This window comes from Manis javanica, chromosome 1, assembly GCF_040802235.1.
Source record: "Manis javanica isolate MJ-LG chromosome 1, MJ_LKY, whole genome shotgun sequence".
In the NCBI taxonomy this organism is placed as follows: Eukaryota; Metazoa; Chordata; class Mammalia; order Pholidota; family Manidae; genus Manis; species Manis javanica.
This window is the reverse complement of record NC_133156.1, coordinates 221,389,353-221,412,978: the sequence shown is the minus strand read 5'-3', so window position 1 is coordinate 221,412,978 and position 23,626 is coordinate 221,389,353. Positions and strand designations below refer to the sequence as shown.

The 23,626-nt window shown below is 44.9% G+C and overlaps 2 protein-coding genes across 5 annotated transcripts in view; both read right to left on the bottom strand.

Moving 5' to 3' along the window:
• The window catches only part of IFT172 (intraflagellar transport 172), a 30,771-nt gene extending 13,138 nt beyond the window's left edge, over positions 1 to 17,633 (bottom strand). For 2 of the 4 annotated variants that reach the window (XR_012122189.1, XM_073215172.1), the window contains exons 1-18: positions 17,198 to 17,633; positions 14,472 to 14,615; positions 14,140 to 14,252; positions 13,684 to 13,723; positions 13,351 to 13,416; positions 13,073 to 13,152; positions 12,786 to 12,873; positions 11,763 to 11,977; positions 10,254 to 10,377; positions 9,753 to 9,848; positions 8,709 to 8,870; positions 8,308 to 8,361; positions 7,978 to 8,081; positions 7,729 to 7,814; positions 4,830 to 4,942; positions 3,869 to 4,036; positions 1,262 to 1,398; positions 912 to 1,019 (exon numbers count right to left, since the gene is read on the bottom strand). Coding sequence is in view for 3 of the 4 variants with exons in the window: in XM_073215172.1 (XP_073071273.1) it covers positions 912 to 1,019; positions 1,262 to 1,398; positions 3,869 to 4,036; positions 4,830 to 4,942; positions 7,729 to 7,814; positions 7,978 to 8,081; positions 8,308 to 8,361; positions 8,709 to 8,870; positions 9,753 to 9,848; positions 10,254 to 10,377; positions 11,763 to 11,977; positions 12,786 to 12,873; positions 13,073 to 13,152; positions 13,351 to 13,416; positions 13,684 to 13,723; positions 14,140 to 14,252; positions 14,472 to 14,615; positions 17,198 to 17,236 (1,937 nt within the window). In the remaining variant the exon portion in view is untranslated. The remainder of the gene's footprint in view (positions 1 to 911; positions 1,020 to 1,261; positions 1,399 to 3,868; positions 4,037 to 4,829; positions 4,943 to 7,728; positions 7,815 to 7,977; positions 8,082 to 8,307; positions 8,362 to 8,708; positions 8,871 to 9,752; positions 9,849 to 10,253; positions 10,378 to 11,762; positions 11,978 to 12,785; positions 12,874 to 13,072; positions 13,153 to 13,350; positions 13,417 to 13,683; positions 13,724 to 14,139; positions 14,253 to 14,471; positions 14,616 to 17,197) is intronic. The other 2 variants (XM_037009430.2, XM_017650619.3) reach the window with 2 other exon arrangements.
• A 2,094-nt stretch (positions 17,634 to 19,727) lies between these two features.
• On the bottom strand, positions 19,728 to 22,411 carry FNDC4 (fibronectin type III domain containing 4). Its single transcript, XM_037009312.2, has 7 exons — positions 21,896 to 22,411; positions 21,574 to 21,715; positions 21,372 to 21,487; positions 20,923 to 21,127; positions 20,380 to 20,469; positions 19,937 to 20,061; positions 19,728 to 19,785 (listed from the first exon to the last, which is right to left on the bottom strand). Exons 1-7 carry the CDS (start codon positions 22,394 to 22,396, stop codon positions 19,750 to 19,752), a joined length of 1,215 nt encoding a protein of 404 aa, XP_036865207.1. The 5' UTR covers positions 22,397 to 22,411; the 3' UTR covers positions 19,728 to 19,749.
• Between the last annotated feature and the right edge of the window lie 1,215 nt (positions 22,412 to 23,626).

Below are 23,626 nucleotides of genomic sequence, written 5' to 3'. Positions count from 1 at the left end.
CCACTGTGGCTGCAGACTGCTGGGCAAGTAGGTGTCTGGTAGGAGGAGAAAGCAGAGGCCAAATACAATAGGGCCTCAGGACAAGGCAAGGAGTTTAGGTTTTATACTAAACACAGTAAACTACTGGCAGGTTCCAGGCAAGATGACATAATCTAATTTACTTGTTAAAAAAATTCTCTCGGCTGCTCTGGGATGAATGGATTGTAGGGGTATAAGGACAGTATCAGTGAGAATAATTTAGAAGCTATTGCAGCACTTCAGGGTGGAAATGGTGGAGCTGGACAAATAAGAGATTCAGGATATGTTTTGAAGATCCTGTAACAGGGTCTCTAGGATTTGCTGATAGTCTAGTTGTAGGGGGCAAGGGAAGAAACGGATCGAGGATGACTTCTAGCCCAAACAGCAACAGTTGACATTGACTAACCATCTAACATGTGTACTCTTTGCACAGATTCTCTCATGTGTTCACCACCACTACCATTCTTCCTTACCACCCTACAGGGTAAATTCTATTATGATCCCCATTTGCATAGAGAAAATCAAGAAACCAAGGTTTTGAAAGGTTAAGTTAACCTCTCTAAGGTTACACAAGCTGGTAAAAGATTTGAACTCTAGGAGTTATTTATTAAGTACTTTCTTCTACCACACTCAGAATATCCATATCAATGTTAAAAACTCTGAAGGGGCACCTAGTAACAAGAAGGCGAAGCAAAGTCAATGCAAGGCAAAACTCTTAGGCCTTAGGGTGGGAGGATGTCTGAAGGAACTGGACTATGGCAGGGTTCTAGGACGTCTGCCAGCACGGGAGGGAAGCAGGGCCTGAGCACTGGCTGGGAGCAGCCCGCAGGGAAACTATCCACTTGGTCCTCCCTCCTAGCTGCCTGGCACCGCAGTTCCACAGTCTGCCTCACCTCTCAGCAATGTGTAGCTGTCTTGCCTCTAGTGCCAGTTTACTCAAGGTCTTCCACATCGCCTCTGTTTCTGGGGTCATTTCCAGAGTCTCTAGGAAGGCTGTCGCCCTGGAGAGGGGAGACAGCAAAGCGCAAGGAATGCTTCTGGGGTCAGGAAGACACGGAGGAATACTGGCAGTGGGTAGGCGGAGAGGAGGGCTAGGCAATTATCTGCCCTTTTTGTCTCATCTCATCTCCTCCCGGGATCACCAGGTCCTTTTCAAATATGGCCAGTTTTACAACCCCATTCTCAGGTCCTCCTCTCAGAACTGGACTGCCCCACCTCACCAGTTATCAGCCTGGCCCCTCACCGAGCGTAGTCGCCGTCATCAATGGCTGTGCCGAACTCAATAAGGCCCTCGTCCAGTGTGTAAGCAACTGTACTCACACCTTCGGTCACCATCACCTCGGTCTTTCCACCGCCCCGCTCCAGACCTACAACATCCCCCTGTAAAAATTCAATCCCACCACCCCACCCAAATTCCGGTTAGTGGTTTCCACTGACTCGTTTGCAGAACAGACCTACCCTCACCTAACCCTAGTGCTCACACTGAGGGAATTACAGTGGCCCTTGTTCTAACATTTAGCTTCTGGCAAGTAGATAAAACTCCCTTATCAATGGTAATATCCTTGGGTTAAAGTATACTCAGAGCTAAGAAGATACTAACACCTGGAGGAGAGCTAACAAAGCTTGGCATCCACTTTTGCTTCCAGCAGTACTGGGACTAGGTATTCCTAAGGGTCCTCTTATTAAAATACAACTTAAACTTATTAAAATACAACTTAAAATAAAAAAACATGCTTTTTAATGTACTGCTGAGTTCACCTGAAGAAATTACCAGGAATACTTCCTACGCCCTCACTTACCCTCCCTGCTCAAAGAAAAAGAAAAATGCCCCTAAGCTAAAAATCTAAGCAGGAAAAAAATGGAAGGTGAACAAGTGGCCAGGGAACTGTGGACAAACACAGTCTCCCAAGGGGAATAAGCTTTGGGTCCTCCGGGAGGATGGGGAGGCCGAATCTGCGAACCCCTCATTACACCTGGGATCCTCTCTTCAGTAAAGGGAACGAAAGTCATTAATATGCCTGATTCCTACAGATGAAAACACAAGTCACCTCTGGAAGAAAACATGCCCATTTTAGGCCCCCAGGATTCCAAAAGATTACATTCACCATAACATGTGAAAAATAAAAAAAATCTCACAATAAAAATACCAAAATACAAGTTAACAAACCATTATAAAGGAGTGAACAATTACTACAAACAGCAATTTTCGACCTCTAGGGATTTCAGATATTAAAAATGATAGTTATGAGAAAAAGCAGGTATGGATATAAAATAATTATGTATGAAACATTTGACGACCTAAAAGATGAAATGAAAAATTAAGCAAGGAACAAGAGACTATTGAAAATGGCCAGGAAGACTGGAGTAAGGGCTAAATAAAACCTTATGACAAACTTAGTTTTTGAAGTAAAAAGCTCAATGGTGGTTTATTTAAATAGCAGATTAGACAAGGATGAAAGTGAATTAATGAACTGAAAAATGTATCTTAAGAAATTATCCAGAATAAAGCATGGAGCGGGAAGGAGAAAGGAAATACGAAAGAAACTAAAAAGACACAAAAGACAGGACCAGAAACCCAACATATGCCTAATTAGGGTTCTGATGGAGAGACTAGAGAATGCATGTGAAGGAGCAATGTCTGAGTAGTCACTGGCCGGGGAATTTCCAATACTGATGAAAATATGTGTACTCACAAACACCAGAGCACAATATATACCAACCACTATATAAAAGGAAATTTATATTGAGACAAAACACATGAGAAAAAGATTTTAAAAGCAGCCAGAGAGAAAAGACATTACCTATACAGAACAGGTTGCTAACAAACTCAGAATAACGAAGGAAGTCAATCAATGGGACAGTATTTGCAAAAGGCTAAAAAAATTTAGCTGTCAATCTAAAATCTAGAAATGAGTCCAAATATCTTTCAAGAACAGGTTAAATAAAAATACTTTCAGATAATCAAAAACTGAGTGTTTATCATCCAAAGACTCTTTCAGGAAGAGTAAGAGTAACTCCAGAAGCAAGGCTGTCATGGAAGGAGAAAAGGTGCAAAGGTACCATTTGGGACCTTGATGGTAAACCTAAACAAATTCTTTCTGTATAAAGATATAACGTCTAACTCTCAGGGTAACAAAAGAGAATTAAAATACTGGACAACAATGGTAAAGGGGAGGTTACTCAAAGGTAAGATCCTTGTACCATTTGTGGGGCATGGTGGGTGAGAGGCTGACTTATTAATTTAAGTACATGGTAAATTTATAAGGGTAACTGCTACAGAAATAGAATGTATAACTTCCAAGCAAAAAAGTGAAAAAAAAGTGATATAGAAGAACAAAAAGAAAAGTACCAGGTGCTCTCTCCACACCATGCCAGTAATTCTAGGCTTTATGGGAGCCTCTCTATTTTCATAGGCTCCTCCCAGAGTTTGGAAGATTATTTGAATGTGTGTGATGTGGTGGGACAAGAGAGAGGGTCCAACCTGCAATCTGAGAAAAAAGGAACTCTGAATGGTTTATAACAGAATCAGCAAACAAGAAGTGAAAGAATGGCCGCTCTTATTGGGGATCTTCCAGCCAAAGGGAACATCTCATTATTACTTGGTGAATTTCCAGGCCACTGTAATAGAAACCCATACTCCAAGAGTCTGATAAAATGTCAGGAATCTCAACAAGTATGGTTTGGGGACCTGGTCCACTGGGAGAAGGAGCCTAAAGCTTTACTTGCCAACTCCATCAGAGAGACTATGGGTGGTGGACAGAGAACACCAAATAACTTTTAGCGTCTCCTCAGGACTCAATCAGCTTGAATTAATCAACCCTATGTCTAAGATGCCCTGGTGTTGACATACCCTGATAGAGGACATGGTGACCCTCTCAGGTGCCTCAATGTTGTACCACACACACAAGTTGTTTTGGTTCTGAGCTACCAGCACATCACTTCCAGGGACCCACTGCACATAGGAGCAGAAGTTGAGGATCATTGTCTTAGAGCAGCTTTCAATATCATATAGTTGCAACTGAAGAAGAAAGAGGTAGATAGCACAATAAGAAAGTGACATGGGGAATACTCTAATCCTGACCATTTCCCTAACGGTGAAATGTGGTAAGCTAACCCACCAGTCAGGTGCATGCTGAATTTCAAAACTTACTGGTCTGCAACCCTTGAAATTTATGCTAAGTTGATATATCCTGACGCTGGCTAAATAAAGGCAATTATTTCAGGTGAAGGTCAGACTTTCATTATTAGAAGAACTCTGGGCCAGAGTTATCAGACTGGATTACAGAAGTAAGGCCACCAGACAAATTAAATGGTCTGGAAATTTGTGATGTGGTTTTCATATCACAATGAAAATGCAATGAAAAACATCCAGAGAGTCCCTTTGCCTCTGAAGTTGAACTCTTTGGTGATACCACAGTAGGTCAGAATCAATAAGGGGCCAGGGGATACTGTCCTCAAGAGAGCTTCAGTGTTGTCAGCTAAGTGTGGCTGAAGAATACTGGAGCCGTAGGAATGGGTAAAGGTCAGCCAGGCATGAGAAAGAATGCAGGGTAAGGAGGTTTCACAAGGGCACAGACTTATGTACAGTAGGAGAGAAACCAATTCCAAGATTCACCCTCTTGACTTTGGTGCCACTGTGAAACAATCTCAAGGTAATATAGGATGGGTGGTGATATCAGACACAGAATATTGATTGTTCTTGTGTGTTCTGCCATGCTAATGGCATACACCAAGAAATTATGTCATCCTGCCTCCCACATCCTCTATGGACTAATCCTTGAAATGGCTAAGGCTTCAGTAACCCTCCTCACGCGAAGTTTCCGGTCTCTGAAGAGAAGCTTGTGTCCAGTCTCATTAAGTTCCAGCCAATCCACCCGGCTCTCATGGCTGATGGTGCCAATGTTGTAGCCACCAATCAGATCCACTACAAAGTAAAGGAGACAGGGTTAAGAAGAGAGATTCCTCATAACCATATACAGGGATTGAGACAGACTGCAAAAGTCTGGCTTTACAATCATGTTGGCCTTTAAGAATGTTGCGTCAGTTTGGAGTATGTCACTGAGGAATGCAAATGACTAATACAACCTAATTTTGCTAGGATGCTTAAGATACTGGGTTTCTTCTGAAATTGTAGAGGTTTTGTTTAACTCTGTAGTTAACTCAGAAGGTACAGACTCATCAAGAAACATGATTCCTGTCTGGGACTCTCTGAGTTGTCTCATAGCAGATCAGAACTACAGAGCATCTGTCTTATTACTCATGAAATCCTCTGCAAGGCAGCACAGAGCACATCAAGGATGAGCCCCAATTACAGCACACAGTGAAAGAAAGCTGTTTGCTCCAAGGATTTACCTGCATGTTTGATGCCTATAATGTAAGAGCACTGAGGGGCAAATGGTGGTGATGGCACACAGACAAAATAGGAAGAACCTCTGACTAAAGTTAGGCTGGTCAGTAAGAGAATAAATATTATAGGCTGGTTTGAATTTTGCAGACAATATAAGAAATGATCACAGACCACTCAGGGTTGGCTAGGAAGCTTTCAGGGAGTCTCTGGAACAAAGCCCATCCACAACTCTTATTGATATGAATTATTAATAAGCAATGTCCTGCCTTTGTTAGATATGCTGAAGCTAAAGGCCAAATGCTAGCTAATGTGTACAACTGGGAAGATCAACTTAAAAATGAAATTTCATTTCACATAAGCAAAACGACAAAGCTGTCTTAATGTCCCAATTATAAGCAGATTCATAGAATGCTAGAACTGTGGGGACCCTATTTCTGTGAGCACCTGAGAGTATATACAAAATTGTGAGTATATATATTTTTTTCTGGGAAAGGATCTATGATTTTCATTAGATATTCAAAGGGGTTAGTTCTAAAAAGGAACTCTGTTTTATATACACTGAAGATAAGACCTAAAAAGTAAGGTGACTTGCCCAGAGTCTCACAGCTCATTACTGCCACTGGAACTGAGGCCTTTAGACTGTTATTATTTCCATTATAGACAGATTTCTGAGCTCAGTAATCTGATGTGAAATATAAAATTCATAGAATGTAAAAATATCTTAAGAACAGACCTATATGTATATGGAAACTTGACTTATGAGATGACATTACAAATCAGTGGGTCAAGAGTAAATAGACTTCCAATAAATAGTTAAACATATGGAAAAAAATAAAATTAGATCCCTACCTACATTATACATAAAAATAAATCCCAAGTGAAAAGCAAAATTTAAAAATGTTAAAATACAGGAGGGAGGGAGTAGGAAATAATTTCTTAAATAAGACCTCAGAAATCACAAACTATTTCTTAAAAAGTGATAAAATGGACAACATTAAAATTAAAAATGTCTGAACATTTAAAGATGCTGAAAAGCAGAGAAAAGATAAGCCACAGACCAAGGAAATTTCTGCAATGCAAATGGCCATCAAAGTCTGTATGTGCACATGCAGAGAGCTCCTTCAAGTCAACAGGATAGAGAAAACCTGATTTTAAAAATGGGCAAGGGATAAGCACTGGTAACTCGCAGAAGTCCAAACGGCCAACAAAACAAATGAACGAACAACAACAAAATTAATACAATGAGATGTTTCACGTACATCAGATTGAGCCAACTTATAAAGTCAGGCAATTCCAAGCGTTGGAGAGGATGTAGAACAACAGGAACTGCAACTGCCAGGAGGAATGCAAATTGGTACAACCTCTTTGGAGAGCAATTTGGAAATATTTAGTGAAATTGGAGACATACCTCTTCTATGATTCAGCAATTCCATTCTAGATATAAATACTACAGAATTGAAACACTATACAGTGTAAAACCAACTTAAATATCAGAGAATAAGAGAAGAGATAAAAGATCCAAGGTAAATATAATGAAATAGTAGGATCTGACAGAACTGGGCTATGGGTACACAAGTAATAATAATATTAGCATTATTATTAATAGCTAACATTTATTAAGCATTTGTTATGTGCCAGGCACTGGTCTAGGTGCTTTTCATATGAGGTAGGTGCTATTTTTAATGCCTATTTTGTGGATGAGTAAATTGAGATACAAAAAGAAAGGTTAAGTAACTTCCTAAGATCACTCAGGTACTACACATAGGGAAGTGGGAAGGTTAGATTCCAGAGCCTTGTTCTTTACGAGTATGCTATATGAATATGTTTTTCTCTGTACTTTGTAGAGAATACTATGTTATATTCTATACATTTTTCCTATGTTTGAAACATTCTATGATAAAAGATTAACTATTAGTATATAAAGATTTATAAATGCAAACATTTGTGAAATGTATATAAAATTTGTCATTACTAATTACTAATGACAAACTATACAGAAAATAAGGCTGCTTCCAGTTCTAAGAGCCTATGATCCTATAAAGTCTAAACAGGAAAATTCATAAATTTGCTAATGGTTCTTCTCTACAATTCACAATTCTCCAGTCCTAAGGTACATGTCTAGAGTACATGAATAATTTTATGGGCAAACCTATATATGCACCCATGTATCTATAACTGGACATCTAGATATAGAAACACACACATACAGATCTTGACATTTCACATCTCTACTGTTTAAGAGTGGGGTCACACATTTATCTGGAGTGTCTGAGAGTCCTGGATTCTTCAATGGACACAATTCTGTGATATGGAAGTACACTATAAATGTCTATTTTGTTATTAAAATTAGGAGATATTCTTACCTATAGCAATAGTCTTAATATCAACAAGATAAGCCAATTTCTTATTATCTTCCATTCCTTGCTGATGCCTCTCATTAATACGGACACTGAAACACAAAGCAAAATGGGCTTAGGCAGGTGGGAAGTTTATCAAGGGCTTTGAAGTACCACACAGGATGAAGTTTTTAGATTAACTTGAGGACACAGGCATGAGTAGTCAAAAAGAAAATTCTTCTGGATTCAAAAATTTAGAGAACCTTGTGGGGTTACCTGATGAGGTGGGGGTTCATGAATTCAGTACGTACAGAACCCAGGGTATCATTACTTCCATATTCCACCAGGGTTAGTTCTCCAGCATTGAAGATCATGCATACCTGGGGATGAATGGGATTATATGGTGGAAAGGTTGCATGAAAAAAGAGAAAAACAGTAGAGGTAGGCATACTCAGTTCAGTGTGACTCCCACCGTTCTCTTCACTCTGTACCTCCGCCTGTTTCACCCTCCCCATTTATCTGCTGTCTCCTCTAACCCTTGCTACTTGCCATCCTTCTGATAAGGAACTAGCAGCTTATCAAGACAGTGAATCAAGCTCTACTCACATTTTCATTTTCAAAGAAATACTTCTCATTGCCACCAGATCCCTGCCAAGCTACCTATAAAGAGAGGAGCAGACATAAGGAACAACATGGATCACTATCCACTGAATGAATGACAGGGTGGGAGGGAGGCTGAGTTTGGGAAGGCTGGACACTGCACGAAAGAGATGCTGTGTCAGACACTGCCCTAGTCCCTGTGTTTCTGAGAGATGGTATACAATCAGTCCACCCACGGTTATTCATCTTCCAGGGTTCTAAACCTCCTGGGTCTCACTCCTTGAAACCAGGTCCCCAGCACCAGAATGGTGGAACTTCCCATGGAGATCTTTCCCCTGGGGACCCAGGCTTTCCTGAATTAGCAACTCAAGGGGCCCCATTCCCCACCCCTCCACTTTGGTTCCTACCTCGCTGAGGCGATTAGTATTCAGGTCCCCTAGCAGTAGTGTGTCTGATGTGTGGGCCACCAGGTAACGCTCCTTTCCCAGGATTTTCACCTCTTCCACCTCATAGCCATAGTGTGACTTGAGTACCACTCGGGTGCCCGATGACAGGTTCTTCACAATCACCTTGGTAAGGGACAAATCTGAGCATCCCAGGCTTCCCCCGCAAAGGAGGGGTGAATGTCCTGTGCCCTTTGCCCACCTCCACAGTGCTAAACAAAGCTACCCAAGTTTCTTCACCTGGCCTAGGATACTGTTGGTAATAGTGGCACCTCACATTTAGGTAGTGCTTTACTACTTATGAAATGCTTTCATGTATTATCTCTTTTGATGCTCACAATCATGATTCTACATTGTTGTACCAATATAGCCTGGCAGGTTCCATGGGGTAAAAATGATCAGTCTCCCTATGTTCCTTTGTACAAACCTTTATGATAACTTTTACCACAGTGTACTATGTTATTTTTTGATATGTCTCTCTCTTTTGCTAGAATGACCTCCTCAATTAAAAGATAATGTATTACAGATAATTATCTTTGTATTCTTTATGCCTAATAGAGCTGACACATAGATAATGGATAAATGTTGCTACAGAAAATGAAAGAATGAAGGAACCAATTAATAACATTTGGAAGGAAAAGAGGATAGAGGTAGAGAAAAGAGAAAATTAGTATTATACATAAAGAGTTCAGGAGCCCTAAAATGACAGAATTCATCCTTGTAATCTTATTTGTCAACTTCCCCAGTTGACAGCAGATAGGTAGAGAAGTTTTAAACAGGGAAGATGTAGTGGCAAACTCTGTTCTCCTTAGGTTTGGTGTTAAAACCCTTTCTTATAATAAGCTGGGAGAGCTACAGCAGGGAAGCTGCTGCCAGAGAGCTGCTCCCTGGAACAGCTCTGCCAGAAGTTAAGTCTGACACTGTGGCTGTGGCCAGAAGGAACGGAGGTACTGCAAGGTTGAAGGAGTCATGGCAAGACCTTGGTGCAGCAGGCTATCAGCTGCTTACCTGGCTAGGTCCCACATATGTCAACTCAAACTTGTTTCTGTAAATGCTCCTTCGGAGGCAGCAGTCAAACTGTTCCACTCCACCACAGAGTGTGCCCTAGGAGGGAAGTGGCAGAAAAAAGGGTAACATGCATAGTCACAGGCATGGGCATAGTATGTAAAGACACTCTCAAAACCTAGTCCTAGACTCCAGAGCAGTGTTGGCAGTAAAGGTGCTAGTAGTTTTTGGAAGTACCAGAAAGGAAGAGGTGGCAATCACAGGACTCAAGGGCATCATCACATAGTGTAAGGGGAAGTCAGGCATGCCTACGCAACTCTGACCCTTTTGGTCTCCAATAAAGTATGAATTTCTCTTCCCTGCCTTTAATATCAGATTCTTAGGCTGGGGTCAAAAGACAAGAGGAGATTCTCTAGTGTCAGGAGAGAGTGCTTTATGATAAGGCAGGATTCTTCCTAGTGTGGAGAAAGTCACCAATGCAGAACAGGGTTGTTAGTAACACACCGCACACAGTCGTGAGCCATCCCGCTTCCAGGCCAAGGCAGTGACAGTGTATAAGTTGGCAATCTCCTTGGGCTTTGCCTCTTCCCAGGTGCTTCTTCGAGGGCTCCAGTTAAGCACCCGAAGTCTGAAATTAAGTATGTGGCTTTTAGAAGACATAGACTGACATAAGAAAGAAACAAATCCTACCATTTGCAACAACATGGATGGAACTAAAGGGTATTATGCTCAGGGAAATAAGCCAGGCGGAGAAAGACAAGTGGCAAATGATTTCCCTCATTTGTGGAGTATAACAATGAAGCAAAACTGAAGGAACACAATAGCAGCAGACTGAGAGACTCCAAGCAGTTACCGAAGGGGAGGGGTGTGGTAGGATGGGTGGGGAGGGAGGGAGAAGGGGATTGAGGGGTATTATGTTTAGTACACATGGTGTGGGGGATCACGGGGAGAACAGTGTAGCCCAGAGAAGGCACATAGTGGATCTGTGGCATCTTGCTGCACTGATGGACAGTGACTGCATTGGGGTATGGGTGGGGACCTGATGAAATGGGTAAATGTAGTAACCACATTGTTTTTTCATGTGAAACCTTCATAAGAGTATATATCAATAATACCTTAATAAAAATTAAAAAAAAAGAAGACATGGAGGCTGAGCAAAAAAGTGAAAACTGTGAAACTGAAACTGAGCAAAAGAGTGAAAGCTGGAAACTGAAGGAAATTAGTCTTGTTATGTCAGAGAAGAAAGGAAAAGAGAACAGACAAGCTAGGGAGGCTTGTGGGACAGGACAGAAAAATTCAAAGGAAGAAAGTTGGGAAAATCAAATCAAAAGTCAAGTGCAGTAAGAGTGATGGGAATGGCGAGAACAAAAGGAGATGATGGTTAGTGAGAAAAATGAGTTGACAGAAATGGAGAAATAAGGATAAAGAAAAGACAAATGGTAGGAAACAGATAAGAAAGTAAGGAAGAGACACGTATGAGACTGAAGGGGACAGAAAGACAAGACTGACAAAGCTGGGGCTAAAAGTGCTCCAAGGACATGCTGGGCCTCAGACCCTAGCTATTTATCTACTGTTCCATCATATATTCACCCAAATGTTTGCACATATATCTTGTACTACATGCTAATCTAGGCACTGGAGATAAAAACATGAATAGGTGGTCCTCTTCTCCAAGGCTCTTCAATTAAGTCAGATACAAACACCAAAGAATAATATAATGTAATAAACACTAAGCCAGTGGGCTGAAAAGGGGCAACAGGAACACAAAGGAAGTGGAGATGAAGTCTTCTGTGGAATCCCAGAGACAAAGAGCATGGTGCATTTTGGAACTGCCAGTGTGCCAATGGATGGTGAAGACAGGAAGAAGCAAATGCATGAATTAAACCCTGAGAATCTCTTTCAGCATACACTTGATTCTGATCCAGTGTTAACTGTGGTTGAGAATAACTGGGTTGAAGCAAAGAGTGTACACAGGTAAAGTAGGCAGAAGATGCAACTGGAAAGGGGACCCACCTGTCATAACTTCCCAGCACAACAGATTGGCCCCCAGGACTTGCTACAGCTGTGGTGAACTCCCGCTCCTGAGGATCCCTGCTATAATCAAAAGTTTGTAGCACATGGCCTTCCTTTCCATAGGCCACAATCCTCCGATCACAGCCTGCAGCCACAATGCTGTTGGTTGCCCATGCCAAGGCATAGGGTGGGCATGGGTGGTTAACCAATTTCCCCTAAAACAGAAGTAGAGGGTTTCAATTACTCTGACTCTGAGGACTTCACCCTGGGGATTTCTCATTCCTAGCACGCAGCACAGTTTCTCTGATCATCCTACTCTGCAGGAATTTTTATTCCAACATTTTCCTACCCCAACACATCCTAATCTAGAAAACTTCACAAACGGTCTCTCTTTCTGTCTTACACTCACACGCATACATATGACACCTATACCCACTTATTGACCTTGTGCTCAAGAGGAAATCTCAAAAGACTTTAATATGCACTTAATAAGGCCCCCCAAAAGGAGGTGTCCTACATGTTAAGCAATGCTGTGTAGGCACACAAGGAGAAAGCATATGGCTCCCTTTCTTTTTTTTTTTTTTTTTTTTTTTGAGTAGGGATAAATGTAATTAAGTTATTACACAAGTAATTCTTAATGTAAATGATTCAAACAATAGAGAATGATATAGAGGAAAATATGAATGTTCCTTTTATCACCCATCTTTCCCCTTTTCCCTTTCAAGAGTAAACAAGCTTCTTTTTCAATAAATTGATATAAATGTGTTTTACACAAGTGAAAATAATTTCCACTTTTTGCTACTCTTAGTCTTTACTTGCCTCTCAATGTGCCTTCAAATTGATTCACTCTTTCCAATAAATAATGCGCTCTGGTCTTCTAACTCCCCTGTGGCCACATGTAGCTGCCTCTCTCCCTGCGTCTCGCTCCCCCAGCACCTCAATCTAAGTCCTTAATACCCACCCTCCCCAATGGTGGCCCTCGGACTTGCTTCTCTACCATCCCAGAGCATCCTTTATCCACACCTGTGACTCTCCAGAGCCTTCATCATCAAAGAAATACCTAACAATGGTGCCATCTGCATGACCAGAGAGAATTCCTTTCCCAGAGCAACTAAAAAAGGGGAAAAAAAGTAGAGAAATATAGGAAGAGATTATTCTGTCTCACCAAGGAAGTCCCCTTTCTCTGTCATGCACTACCCTACCTGCCACCAGCCCTCCCCACCTCTCACACGATGACCTCCCGGTACAGACATCCCCACAGCTTCTCCCACCACGTCCGAGTCCTTGGGATGCCATGCTTCCTTACTCACTTTGTTGTCAGTGACACCACGTAAGAATCTGTCCCATAGATGGTGGATGATTTATTAGTTTTAGTATTTGCTAAACGAACCTGAAAATGGGAGAATGGACATAAATCTGGTTAGGCTACTTTCAATTTCACCCAGGTCCTAAGGAAAGAAAAAACTGGTCTCTATTTATTCTCCCCCAGTACACAGCTCGACCCTAAGGGAGAAGATGAACCATATTCCTCTCTTCAAAACGATTATCCCCACTTAAACCTTTCTTGTGTTTCTCGTCCTTCCTTTACCTTCCCTTCAGCCAGTCCAAAGACAATCATGTGCTCTGCTGGCCACTGTAGACAAGTAACAGCACTCTGAAAGAAAGAAATAATGAAAAAGAAAATGCTGTCCATGTAGGCTAGCACATTTATAACAACCTGAATGCCCCACCACACGCCACCACCCCAGCTGCCTATAGGGTGGACACAGCTGGCTCTTAAGAGGAAGAGTGGATGAGGATCCTTGCAGAAGGAAAACAAAATTCAGACGTTAAAAAATGCAGCTCATGGTTGCATTTACAAGCAGATATACTGACAAATGTTTGTACATCTTACTCTCCCAGGCACTGGTCAGAACTTTACCGTCTGGATGAACTTGTTACAGATGACTTTCTTGTCACCCCTGCCAAATAAAAGGAGGGAAAGTATATTAAAAATCACTTGCATAAGTAAATTGGAAAGAAAGAGCAGATACCTTCCCTAGCCAACTAGTGTTTCCTACTATTCTGCAGGAGCCCTGAAAGGAGTCACGTGGAGAAACCTGGGTATCTTTGGAATGATGACAAAGATGCTACATCACCTGGGGCTCCCCAGGATCTCACAGGGCCTCCATGTGACCCTGGATGGATTCCTCCAGAGATAGGATCACAGAACACTTGGGGCAGACAAAGATAGGGGAGCAAAATCAGACCCGGAAAGCCTCCACCTTCCATGCCCCAGCTTGGCTCCTCAGCCTCTCTATTTCCCTCCCCAGTGAGCACTTCTTCCTGCCTTCCCCTTCTTTTCTGGGCCACCCCATCTCCCAAGGTCTATCCTCACCAATCTTCTCCAATCTTGTAGACATAGATGATGTTGTCAGTCTGTCCTATGGCAATTTTAGTGGAATCAGGAGAAAAAGCCATGCCCTTCACCATATAGCTCTTCCTGCCATACTAAGAGTTCAAAAATGAAAAGAAAAAGAAATCAGTCATATGAGCAAGAAAATAGAAGAAAAGGTTGCATGTGTCACTGTAACAAGCTTGAGGGATTTATACTGAGAAAAGGAGACGCAGGCCATTTCCTATGCCTATGACTAGAAAGTGGGTTAGGACCTTCCCCAGCTTCATAAACCCCCCTTGACAAGTTAAGGTACACATCAATGCTCCCTTCACCTTCATGTCAGCTGGCTTGGTGGAGAATTTATCTCTCCGCTCCCCATGTTCATCATATAGCAGCACTACTCGGTCCACTGTGCAGACAGCAAACTTGGCATTATTCTGGGACCAAGCCATGCAGGTCACCTTGGCAGCTCCATCCTGCAGGGGCAATGGGGGGCAAAAATAAACTTGGGTGCTGGTCTAGACTGTCAAAAACATTTCTAGTTCCATTAGTTCTAGTGTGACTTTGGTCAATTTTCCTCCTATCACAATACTTAAAACAAAGAGATGTCCACGATTCATCTGGTCTCCAAAGCCATAAAACCGAGGACTGTGAGAACCAGGTGCTTCTAGAAACCCATAAGGCAAATGCACTAAGAAGTGGCATGCTAAATCAACAGTACCACTGAGTCCCTACAATGGTCTCCTTGTTCCCTTCTATCCCAGGTCTGAATAAATTCAACTGGTCTGACAAGTTTTGGTCTTTAGCCATTCATTCAACTGATATTTTTGGAGTACCTGATTGAGAAAGGCACTTGGCCCAGGGCTGAGAGGAAGACAAAGAGCAAAACATGGTCCCTACCCCAGACTAATAAGATGGTGCAAAAATAGGAAAAGTCTCATAAGAGAGGCACGTGCAAAGTACAGTAATAGTCTGGAGAAGACAGAGATTACTTTTTAAATGATCAACACTAAGCTTTGCAGAATGGATACAGTTGAGTGGGGAAATTATCTGAGGTGGAAGGAATGGCATGAGCAGAGGCAAGTTCTGGTCAAGAAACAGTCATTTAACTTGGCTGAAAGGATCTTGTAAATAGCAGAATAGAGGAGGTAAGGCAGGAAAAACAGACTGAGGCCAGCTCAAGAAGGCTCTCTGAAGTTAGGCTGAGGGTTTTGGGTTTATTTGATAGGAAAGGGAAACACAGTGAAAGTTCTGGAATGGGCAGTCAAATAATTAGTTGAGACTTCGGATGAACAATGCCACCTTGTTTGGTCCCTCCCCCCACACTTAATTATCCATTTCACAGAAGCTCAAGTTAGAAGTGCTCATCTCCCAGTGAATTATTCTTGCCATGTCTTTCCCTTCATGCCACCAGGCCTGGCCCTCTGTGGTTCTAAGGATTTCCCTCTGTGAAATACAAAATTTACCTTCAGTTCCAACTGTTTGATTAATTACATGGGCTCTAGAACTCTGGCTAAAACACTGTTCCTTTTCACTCTATCCACCTACTTGCAAAGTTAAATATAGAAGAGGTTTTTTTTGTCCCCCCCAACAAAATCTTCAAACCAAAGTCAGAAAATAGCCAGCCTACCATCACCTTTATCATGCTCTAACTCCTGATTAACTTAAGTTAAAGGGCTGAGCGGGTTGTAGCTTATCTTCCTTCATCACATTGCCCAAGCCTGGGCATTCAGCCCTTTCCTGCATCATGACATCTTATTTTGGAAGCCCAAAGGAAGATTTCACTTCCAATTATTCCATTAGGGTAAGGAAAATTTTAAATTGTAGATTCAGGGGGCAGTTTACTGAGCAATGAGCACATCTCTCTTTTGTTCTAATTTTCTTCTATGCTCTTAATGCCACATCCTCTTTAAGCCTTTCTGATTCCCATAATAAATCAATTCTTTCTTGGTAATATGTACCTCACAGGACTGTTGTGAGGATGAAATGGGGTAGGGAAGAGAACACTAATAGCTAACTTGTAACAAGCACTTAATGATGGACCAGGCATCTTGGTAAGTGTTTGAGATGCATTATCTTGTTTTATCTCATAGGTCTGAGGTAGATGCTATTATTATGCATCTTTTACAGGTGGGGAAACAGAGGCACAGAAAGGTTAAGTATTTTGCTTAAGTTTATATACACAGTTTATAAGTGGCAGAACCAAGATTTAAATCCCTGTATGTCTGACTCCATAAACTACAATCTTCATTTACTCATGTTGTCTTGGTACATATTAACATTCAGTTATGGCAGACATTATTTTTATTAGCTTTGTATTCTTTTGTCCTTTGAATTTTGAATGCCGTTCTCTCTTGTCTACCACTTTTTACACTGCTTTTCAGTTTACAAATGGCCTTTATGTATTACTTCCTCTAATTGTCCCCCCAAATCCCCTAAGGTTACTATTAATATTACTCCCATTTTCCAAATGAAGTTGGGTGAATGCTCAGAGAGATTGTATAAAAGCTAAAGTCAGAGGGATCAGGCCATTTAAAGTAATGGTGATGATGCTAGGACTCAAATTTTGGTCTCCTAACTTCCAAACCCAGCCTTTCTTTACCTTCTTTAAGGGTTCCTCCCCAGTGCCAGCCTCTTCTGGATCTGAGACCTTCACTATCAGGAAAAATGGTGCAGTCTTCCGCACTCCCCCTCTGGGGCTTGCACCTAAAGCGCTTATTTAATTCGGTGTAGACGTCTGTTCATTATTTACACGTGCGCCTCTCCCTCTAGTATGAGCCTCTTTAAGGCAGGGCCAGTGACTGGGTCCCTCAGAGCCCCAGCACCGGGCCTGGTACACAACTTATGTTAAATGAGACTGAATGGAAACAACGATGGTTAGCGGTCCATCTTGCCTACTGAACACTGTATGGATAAAGCAGATTAGGAATCATTGCTACAGCCTTCAGTCTTTTGCACACAGCAGGAGCTCAGCATCAACATCATTAAACTTCAGTTTCCTCACTTTGCTTGGAACGTTAAGGCAGGCGGGGGAGGGAAGAGGCGCGCAACTCCTCACCTGAGGGTTCAGCAGGGTCCTCAGGTGCTTCAGCTGCATGACGAGCTCCTGTCCTAGACGCCACCGGACATCAACTCTCGCGGTTACCTGGACAACCCGCCACGCAGCCGCAGCGACAGCCACTGACGTAAACGCAACCACAGTGCGACCTACTTCGCAAGGTCATCACGTAGGTTGGCGGCGTAGCAAACAGAAGGTGCGCAGGCGCAGTGAGATCTAGGGCGGGACTCCACCCACACCCCGACCCCGCGCCCCGAGAAGACTTGACGAACTCTCTCCTCGACCAATCCCATTGCTGCATGCAAACCAAACTCAGGCCGCGCCCACCAGCCTTCCGCAAACTCCGCGTTCTTCGTAACTGTTTTCTCTCTTCGATGTACGTACGCGTGGTTGAGTGCGTTCTTTTAATCCTCATAACCTGGAGAGAAGCAGGACAGTTGCTATCACAGGCTTTTTACAGTTGACGGAATTTAACCCAAATAAGTCATATAACTTGAACGGGATCACAAGGTAAATAATGATAGCTAACAGTGACTACTCAGTATGTGTCTGCCAGGTAAAGTGCAGTGCTATACATTCATCATCTCATTTAATCTCCAGTTCACCTCTTGAAGGGGGGAGGTAGCATTATCAGTCCTATTTTACGTAACAGAAGACGCAGGATTAGAGAGGTCACTTGCCCAAGCTAACAGTCAAGGACGGAACTGGAATTCAGCCCAGGCAGGTGCATTTAAACACCCTTTATATTCCTTCTCAGCTCCTAGCTCCGTCTCCCTGCTATGCTACAATACCCTGTGACATTCCCATTCCAAGAAATGATGGTGTGTCCAGAGTGTGAGAAATGCGTGTTTTTGGTACCAGTGGCCAAACACTACTTAAGATCAGATAACATGGATTAAAGACTGCTGCTTAGATCAGGATGCTTTTCCCGTCCAGGATAGAAGGCAAACTAAACTTGGCCCACTTGATTGGTTAAGGTTAAGATACTGAGGGTTGGAGTTTGGTAAAGAAGAAAAGAATTTCTTCTTGATCTTTGTTTCGATTGGGGTCCCTTTCAGAATTATTGGTTCTAATTTCTTATACCAGAGAGATGGAGATATAGAAGAGTTACTCATAAGCATCTTCTGGAAAAATCTGAAGTTGAGAGGACCTATAACCCTCCAGAAAGTATAGCACATACTGTCCAGACAGATTCTAGGTTCTAAAGCCTTTCCCCCATAGGGGTTGCAAATGTCCGCAGGTATTTCTCTCAGGCACTAACCCCTCCTTGGAACTTAGGAAAGGGTAGAGGGCAGCTCCTATTTTCACAACAAAGTAGACCCCATACCCCAAATTATACTTATTTTGACAGGGGAGTTCTAACCCTCAGTTTTTTTCCCCAGAATCCTCCTCTGGTTCTGGATTCCCAGAACCTAATATAAACTCATTTATGCTTTACAATTATATTGGCTTTGACCAAATAAACAGAGACAGAGACAAAAGAGAAAGCAGGGACAGGGAGGAACAGGCACAGGAATGCCCAGGACAGAAACATGTGGGACCAAGGGATCCATTAGGGTAGGTGCTCTTTTGTTTGTCCCAAGACACCCTTTAGACCTTTGTGGAAAATTAGCTGAAAATTCATGGTGAGGAGCTGTGTGCTGCTAATGTGAGCAGTGAAGATAAAAAGGCTATTGGCCCTCCCATGTGACATGACCTTAATGTCCACTGGTACAGGAAGAAAAAGAGTTCATATCCTCTTCTTTTCTTTTTCCCTCTTCTCACCCAGCAAAGCAAAACGAACTAGGGCTCTAGTTTTCTATGACCTTTTCTGACTCCTCTCCACCCATTCCAGGCTGGAAAATTAAAGCAAGCACTTTAAAACGAGAGTCTGCTCCTGTCAAGTTGGTGGTGGTGTGAGGGGCCTTGCAGTCAGTGAGAGAGAAATGTCTTCAGCATACTATACAGTATACCATACAGTCAGCTCCAGTTTGTCCAAGAACCTTTATTGGAAAAATGTCCAAGGGGTGAGATCGCCAGCAGCTGGAGGGGCTGCCAGGAGAGGGGGAGGGCACCTGAGGCTCCATGGAAGACATTGGAGTAGTGCAGTGCAGCATCTGCCTCCAGGCGCAGACCATTCCTTTTATTTCTGGGGGATGGGGCGTACCCAAAGAAACATCCCTCTTTGAGACCCAGAGGCAAGATGTGAGGGCAGCTGGGGTTGCCAAGAGTCCTGATGCAGGTTGAAACGGGCCCCATTTGGGACTTAATGGGCTAGGGTTGAACAGATGACTCTCCCCTGGACCTGGGGGATGGAAGGAAACACTCCATCTGATGTCCACTCCCCAGGTCCAGGGAAACACACCCTGACAGACCTACCTTTGGCCCTGCTCACAGTGGAAAGAGGATGGGTACCATGCCTGAGATTGTGGGAGTGTCATTACCTTCTGGGTGACTGTGGGCTCCTTCAGTCTTGGGCAGATAACCATCTTAAGCTCTCCCTGACCCCATCCCCATCCCCATCTCCATCTCCAGGTTGTTAGTGTATCTATCTTCTGGTTTTGTTTCTTCACTCATACGTCAATGGTGTTGATGGATGGTGACTTTTTCTGTGAAAGAAAATGGCTTGAGTCTCTAATTTCAGGCAGTCTCTGCCACCCCAAATTTCACTCTCCCTCTTTTCCTGCCCCCTTTGGCCCTCTCCTCTCCTTGGCTGCTCCTAGGGGCATATCACTCTCCCCTCCCTCACTGGTCCCTCACCTGTCTGGCTCCTGCCAGCCTTGCCCGCGGACTCTGTTCTGGGCCTTTGCCCTTCTCCTTCGGATTGTTGTTGGAGTCGTTGTCCTTGATGATGTCGTACTGACGGCAGAAGAGCCCAATTACAGCTGAAACACAACATTACCATCTGAGCCTAGGTCTCAACCTCCCACTTGCAGCCTCGAAAGGCAGTGAGATACCCGCAATTTCTAGAAAATTCAAGAAGAAAATCCTTGAATTACTGGCACCCAGGAGCAAGCACCGCCCTCCTAATCTTCCTCTCTGGGCCTCCTCTTTCCCTTTCTTCAAACTTTTCCTACTCATCCTCCTCAACTGAGCATCTCCAACTCCATTTCTCTCACCCTCTCTTCTCCCAACAACTTTTGCCACTTCCACTGAGCCCCGCTCCCTCAAGTCCCTAGTTCCCCATCCAGCTGCTTACTCACCAGCCCACATGAGCAACACCACCACAATGATGACCACTTCCCCTGTCTGCAATGGTCGCTCTCCATCCAGACCCTCCACTGTGATGTCACCTGAGGAGGAAGGACAGACTCCAGGAGGAGCAGCTAGAGCACTCTACATTTATGCAGACAGTGAAGGATGGAGATGCTGGGGATCCGAGTCAGGGTAGACCCATCCCCGGGTTGCCCCTGGTAGCCTCTCTCTGAGAAGCTATTGGTGGACAGATGGTTAGAGACCAAAGAGCAGAAGGGCTGCAGGTCAGGTACTCAGGCAGGCTGCAGCTGCTGTGAACTGAGGTTGGGTAAAAGGAAGCTCGGAAGTCCTTCCCCAAAATGATCCATTACCAGCCGGTCTATACCCAGTCCTCTGCCACCCCGTTTTCTTTCCTTTCCTGGCAGTGCAATGAATTAACTCATCTAAGCTAGCCTGATGCTTGCTTTGGGAAGCAAACAAGAGGCTAAAGGCAGGTAAAAGACCAGAGAATGCAAAGCATTCCAGGAGTGGGGACTAGCTGAGACCCTCACCTGGGCTTGAGCTGTTGGAGGGTAGCCGGTCAGAACCCTTGAGAGTTCGGAAGTGCACCCGGGGTCCAGGTGGGCTCTCTCCCCGAAGGCCAATGCTCCTGACCTGCACCGTGTAGTCGCTGTCTTCAGCCAGGCCCCAGAGGGCACAGGCCCGAGTGGTGGTGTTCACCTCCCGGATCACACGCTGCCCAGGGCCATTCTGTCGCTGCAGGGAGATGATGGGAGACAAGACAACCTCAACCCAGTCCCAGGGCACAAGGCTCAAACCAGGGCTCCTGAACATCCGAGCACTCCAAGGGAGTGGGGTGAAAGGGGCTGCTTGGGACAGGAACACCAGCTCCCAGATCCTCCCACCGCTGGCGGAGAGCTTATGTCGGGGAGGGAGTTAACCAAAGGAATGTTCAGAGAGCCAAGGACAGAAGTTGGGGGAGCAGAAGCGTGATTCATACTTGCTGGGAAATGGAGTATCCAATGACGATGTTGCCTTCTGGGACGTCCCAGGACACAGTGGCGGAGTTAGCTCTAAGGTGAGTGACTGTCACATTCACAGGAGACGGAGGCCGGTCTGTGGGTGCCAGTGTGTTAGCAGGTTAGCAGGTTCCACCCACAGACTAGCTCTGGTTAACCCCCATGCCTTTCCTCTTTACTCACCTGCTCGCACAAATCCTAGGTCACAACTGACCAGCAGGAGGACCGTGGGGCTTAAATATGGGGAGAGGGGCACCAGCGAAGCCATGGTCCCCGCTGAGTCCGCTGGGAAGCGCTGGGGCGTCCGCTTGACATCCAGGCGGCGCTACTGGAGTGGCCGGAGTTGCGGGGGGTCAAGGGCTGTCCAGAACGCTCGAATGGGCAGCAGCAATCCTGGGCTCCCCACAGCGCAAAGCAGCCCCAGAGCCCCCCTTTCCCCACGCCTTCCCCGTCTCCGCATCTCCCGGGCGCCCCCAGCGCGCGGCCCTGCCCTGCCCACACCCACCTCCGCCGGTCCCTGCGGTCGGTTCAGGCCTAGGGAGGCTGCTCGGTGCCCAGAGGGCGGCCCATCGCCCGACTCCGCGGTGCTGCCCCTACCCCATTCCGGCGCGGGCCCGGCGAGGCGGGCAGCGCGGGCCCGAGCTGCGGGCGGAGGGCGGAGGCGCAGCGGGCGCGGGGCGCGAGACTGCGGGACCCCCAGAGCTCGGACCCGCCGAGTGGTCCGTCCGTGAGCGGGGGGCGGTGTCGCGCGGCCCGGCCGCCGGCCGCGGTCCTCGGTGCGGGCGGTAGTGCGGCGGCCTCCGCCGGCCCCTGCAGCGGGATATGACCGTCCGGGCGAGCAGCCGCCGTCTTCTGCAGAGTTGGCTCCGCTCGCTCCGCCGCAGCCCTGCCGGGACGTGCTGACCTGCCCCGCCCCGCCGGGGTTCTCGCTACCGTCATCTGCCCCCTCCCCTCGCCCAGCCCGGTCGACCCCGTGCTCTCCCGGCTCCTCCTCCGACCCTCCCATTGGCGGCCTCGGGATCCTTTCAGATCCCGGCAGGATCCCGTGAGCCCGCGGGGGCGTCGGGAGAGGCGCTGGTGCGAGGGTCTCGTGCCCCTGGAGGGCCCCCTCCCTCCCCGGATGGAATTAGCCAAGTCGGGAGGGTGAAGGAATTTACCTCCGGTCGGGGGGGGTGGGGATCGAGATAATAACTGTTTTAACAATCTCCTACTTGTATACTGCGTCAGCTTTTAAGTCTTTTCCCCATTCATAATCTGATATTGATCCCCTTCACGCTCTCATTCATTCTTTCACTTATTAAACAAACATTTATTGAGCGTCTCCTATGTGTCTGGCAATTGAGAGCCGGAGATACAGAGATTAGAGTGCCGGGTTTATAAAGTGGAGTTTAAAGAGCAACGACCTGTGTTTCTTGTCATAGCTCTGCGATTTACCTTGTTATCGAAGTCTCCGGGTTCCCACCTTAAATCAGAGCGTCCAAACCTCACAGGGCTGCTGTGAGGATCAAATGAGACAATGTTGGGGAATGACCTTTATAAATCTTATAACACTCTGTGAACGAGAGATTATACATTTGCACCAATTGGTTAGTTACTTCATTCATTCAATAAATTTGTAAATCCTTAAGTTATTTCATGTTTTGGCTGAGCGTCAGAACTGGACTGAGAACTCGGATGAGTCCCAGTTCTGTCAGCTGTGTGATCTTCGGCAACCGACTTAACTTCTCTGAGCCTCTTCATCATCTGAAACACCCGGGGGGTCAATATCATCTTAGTGTTAATGTATCCGGTGAAGTTCTATACGTTGAAAAGTGAAAAGTGCATTGTTCTGTGGAAATAAATATTGGCTAATGGGTGTATTTAGGGCAGGTGCTTTGGCTTCTAATTCTCACTGCAGTATTTCTATTTCTGTGGCACATTCCCTTGTAATATCCAGTTCAGTATATGCACCTCTGGGGCTGTAGAAGCTTCTGTTACCTTTCTCCTGAGATGAGACAGTGAAATGGGGCTAGTGGGACAGGGAAAACTGTGCGTGCTGAGCAGGAGATCAAGTCATGGCCCAGGTCCTGTGACCTCTGCTGGCCCTGAGGACCCAGATCTCCGGCTTCCAGATACATCCTGGTCCCAGAGCACCCTTGCCCAGGGATTCTTGCTGCACTAGGACTGGGCCTGGTATTGTCCTCCACTTCCAGGCTCCAGGCCCTCTGGAAAAGAGGGCATTGTGTCTGAAGGGCAA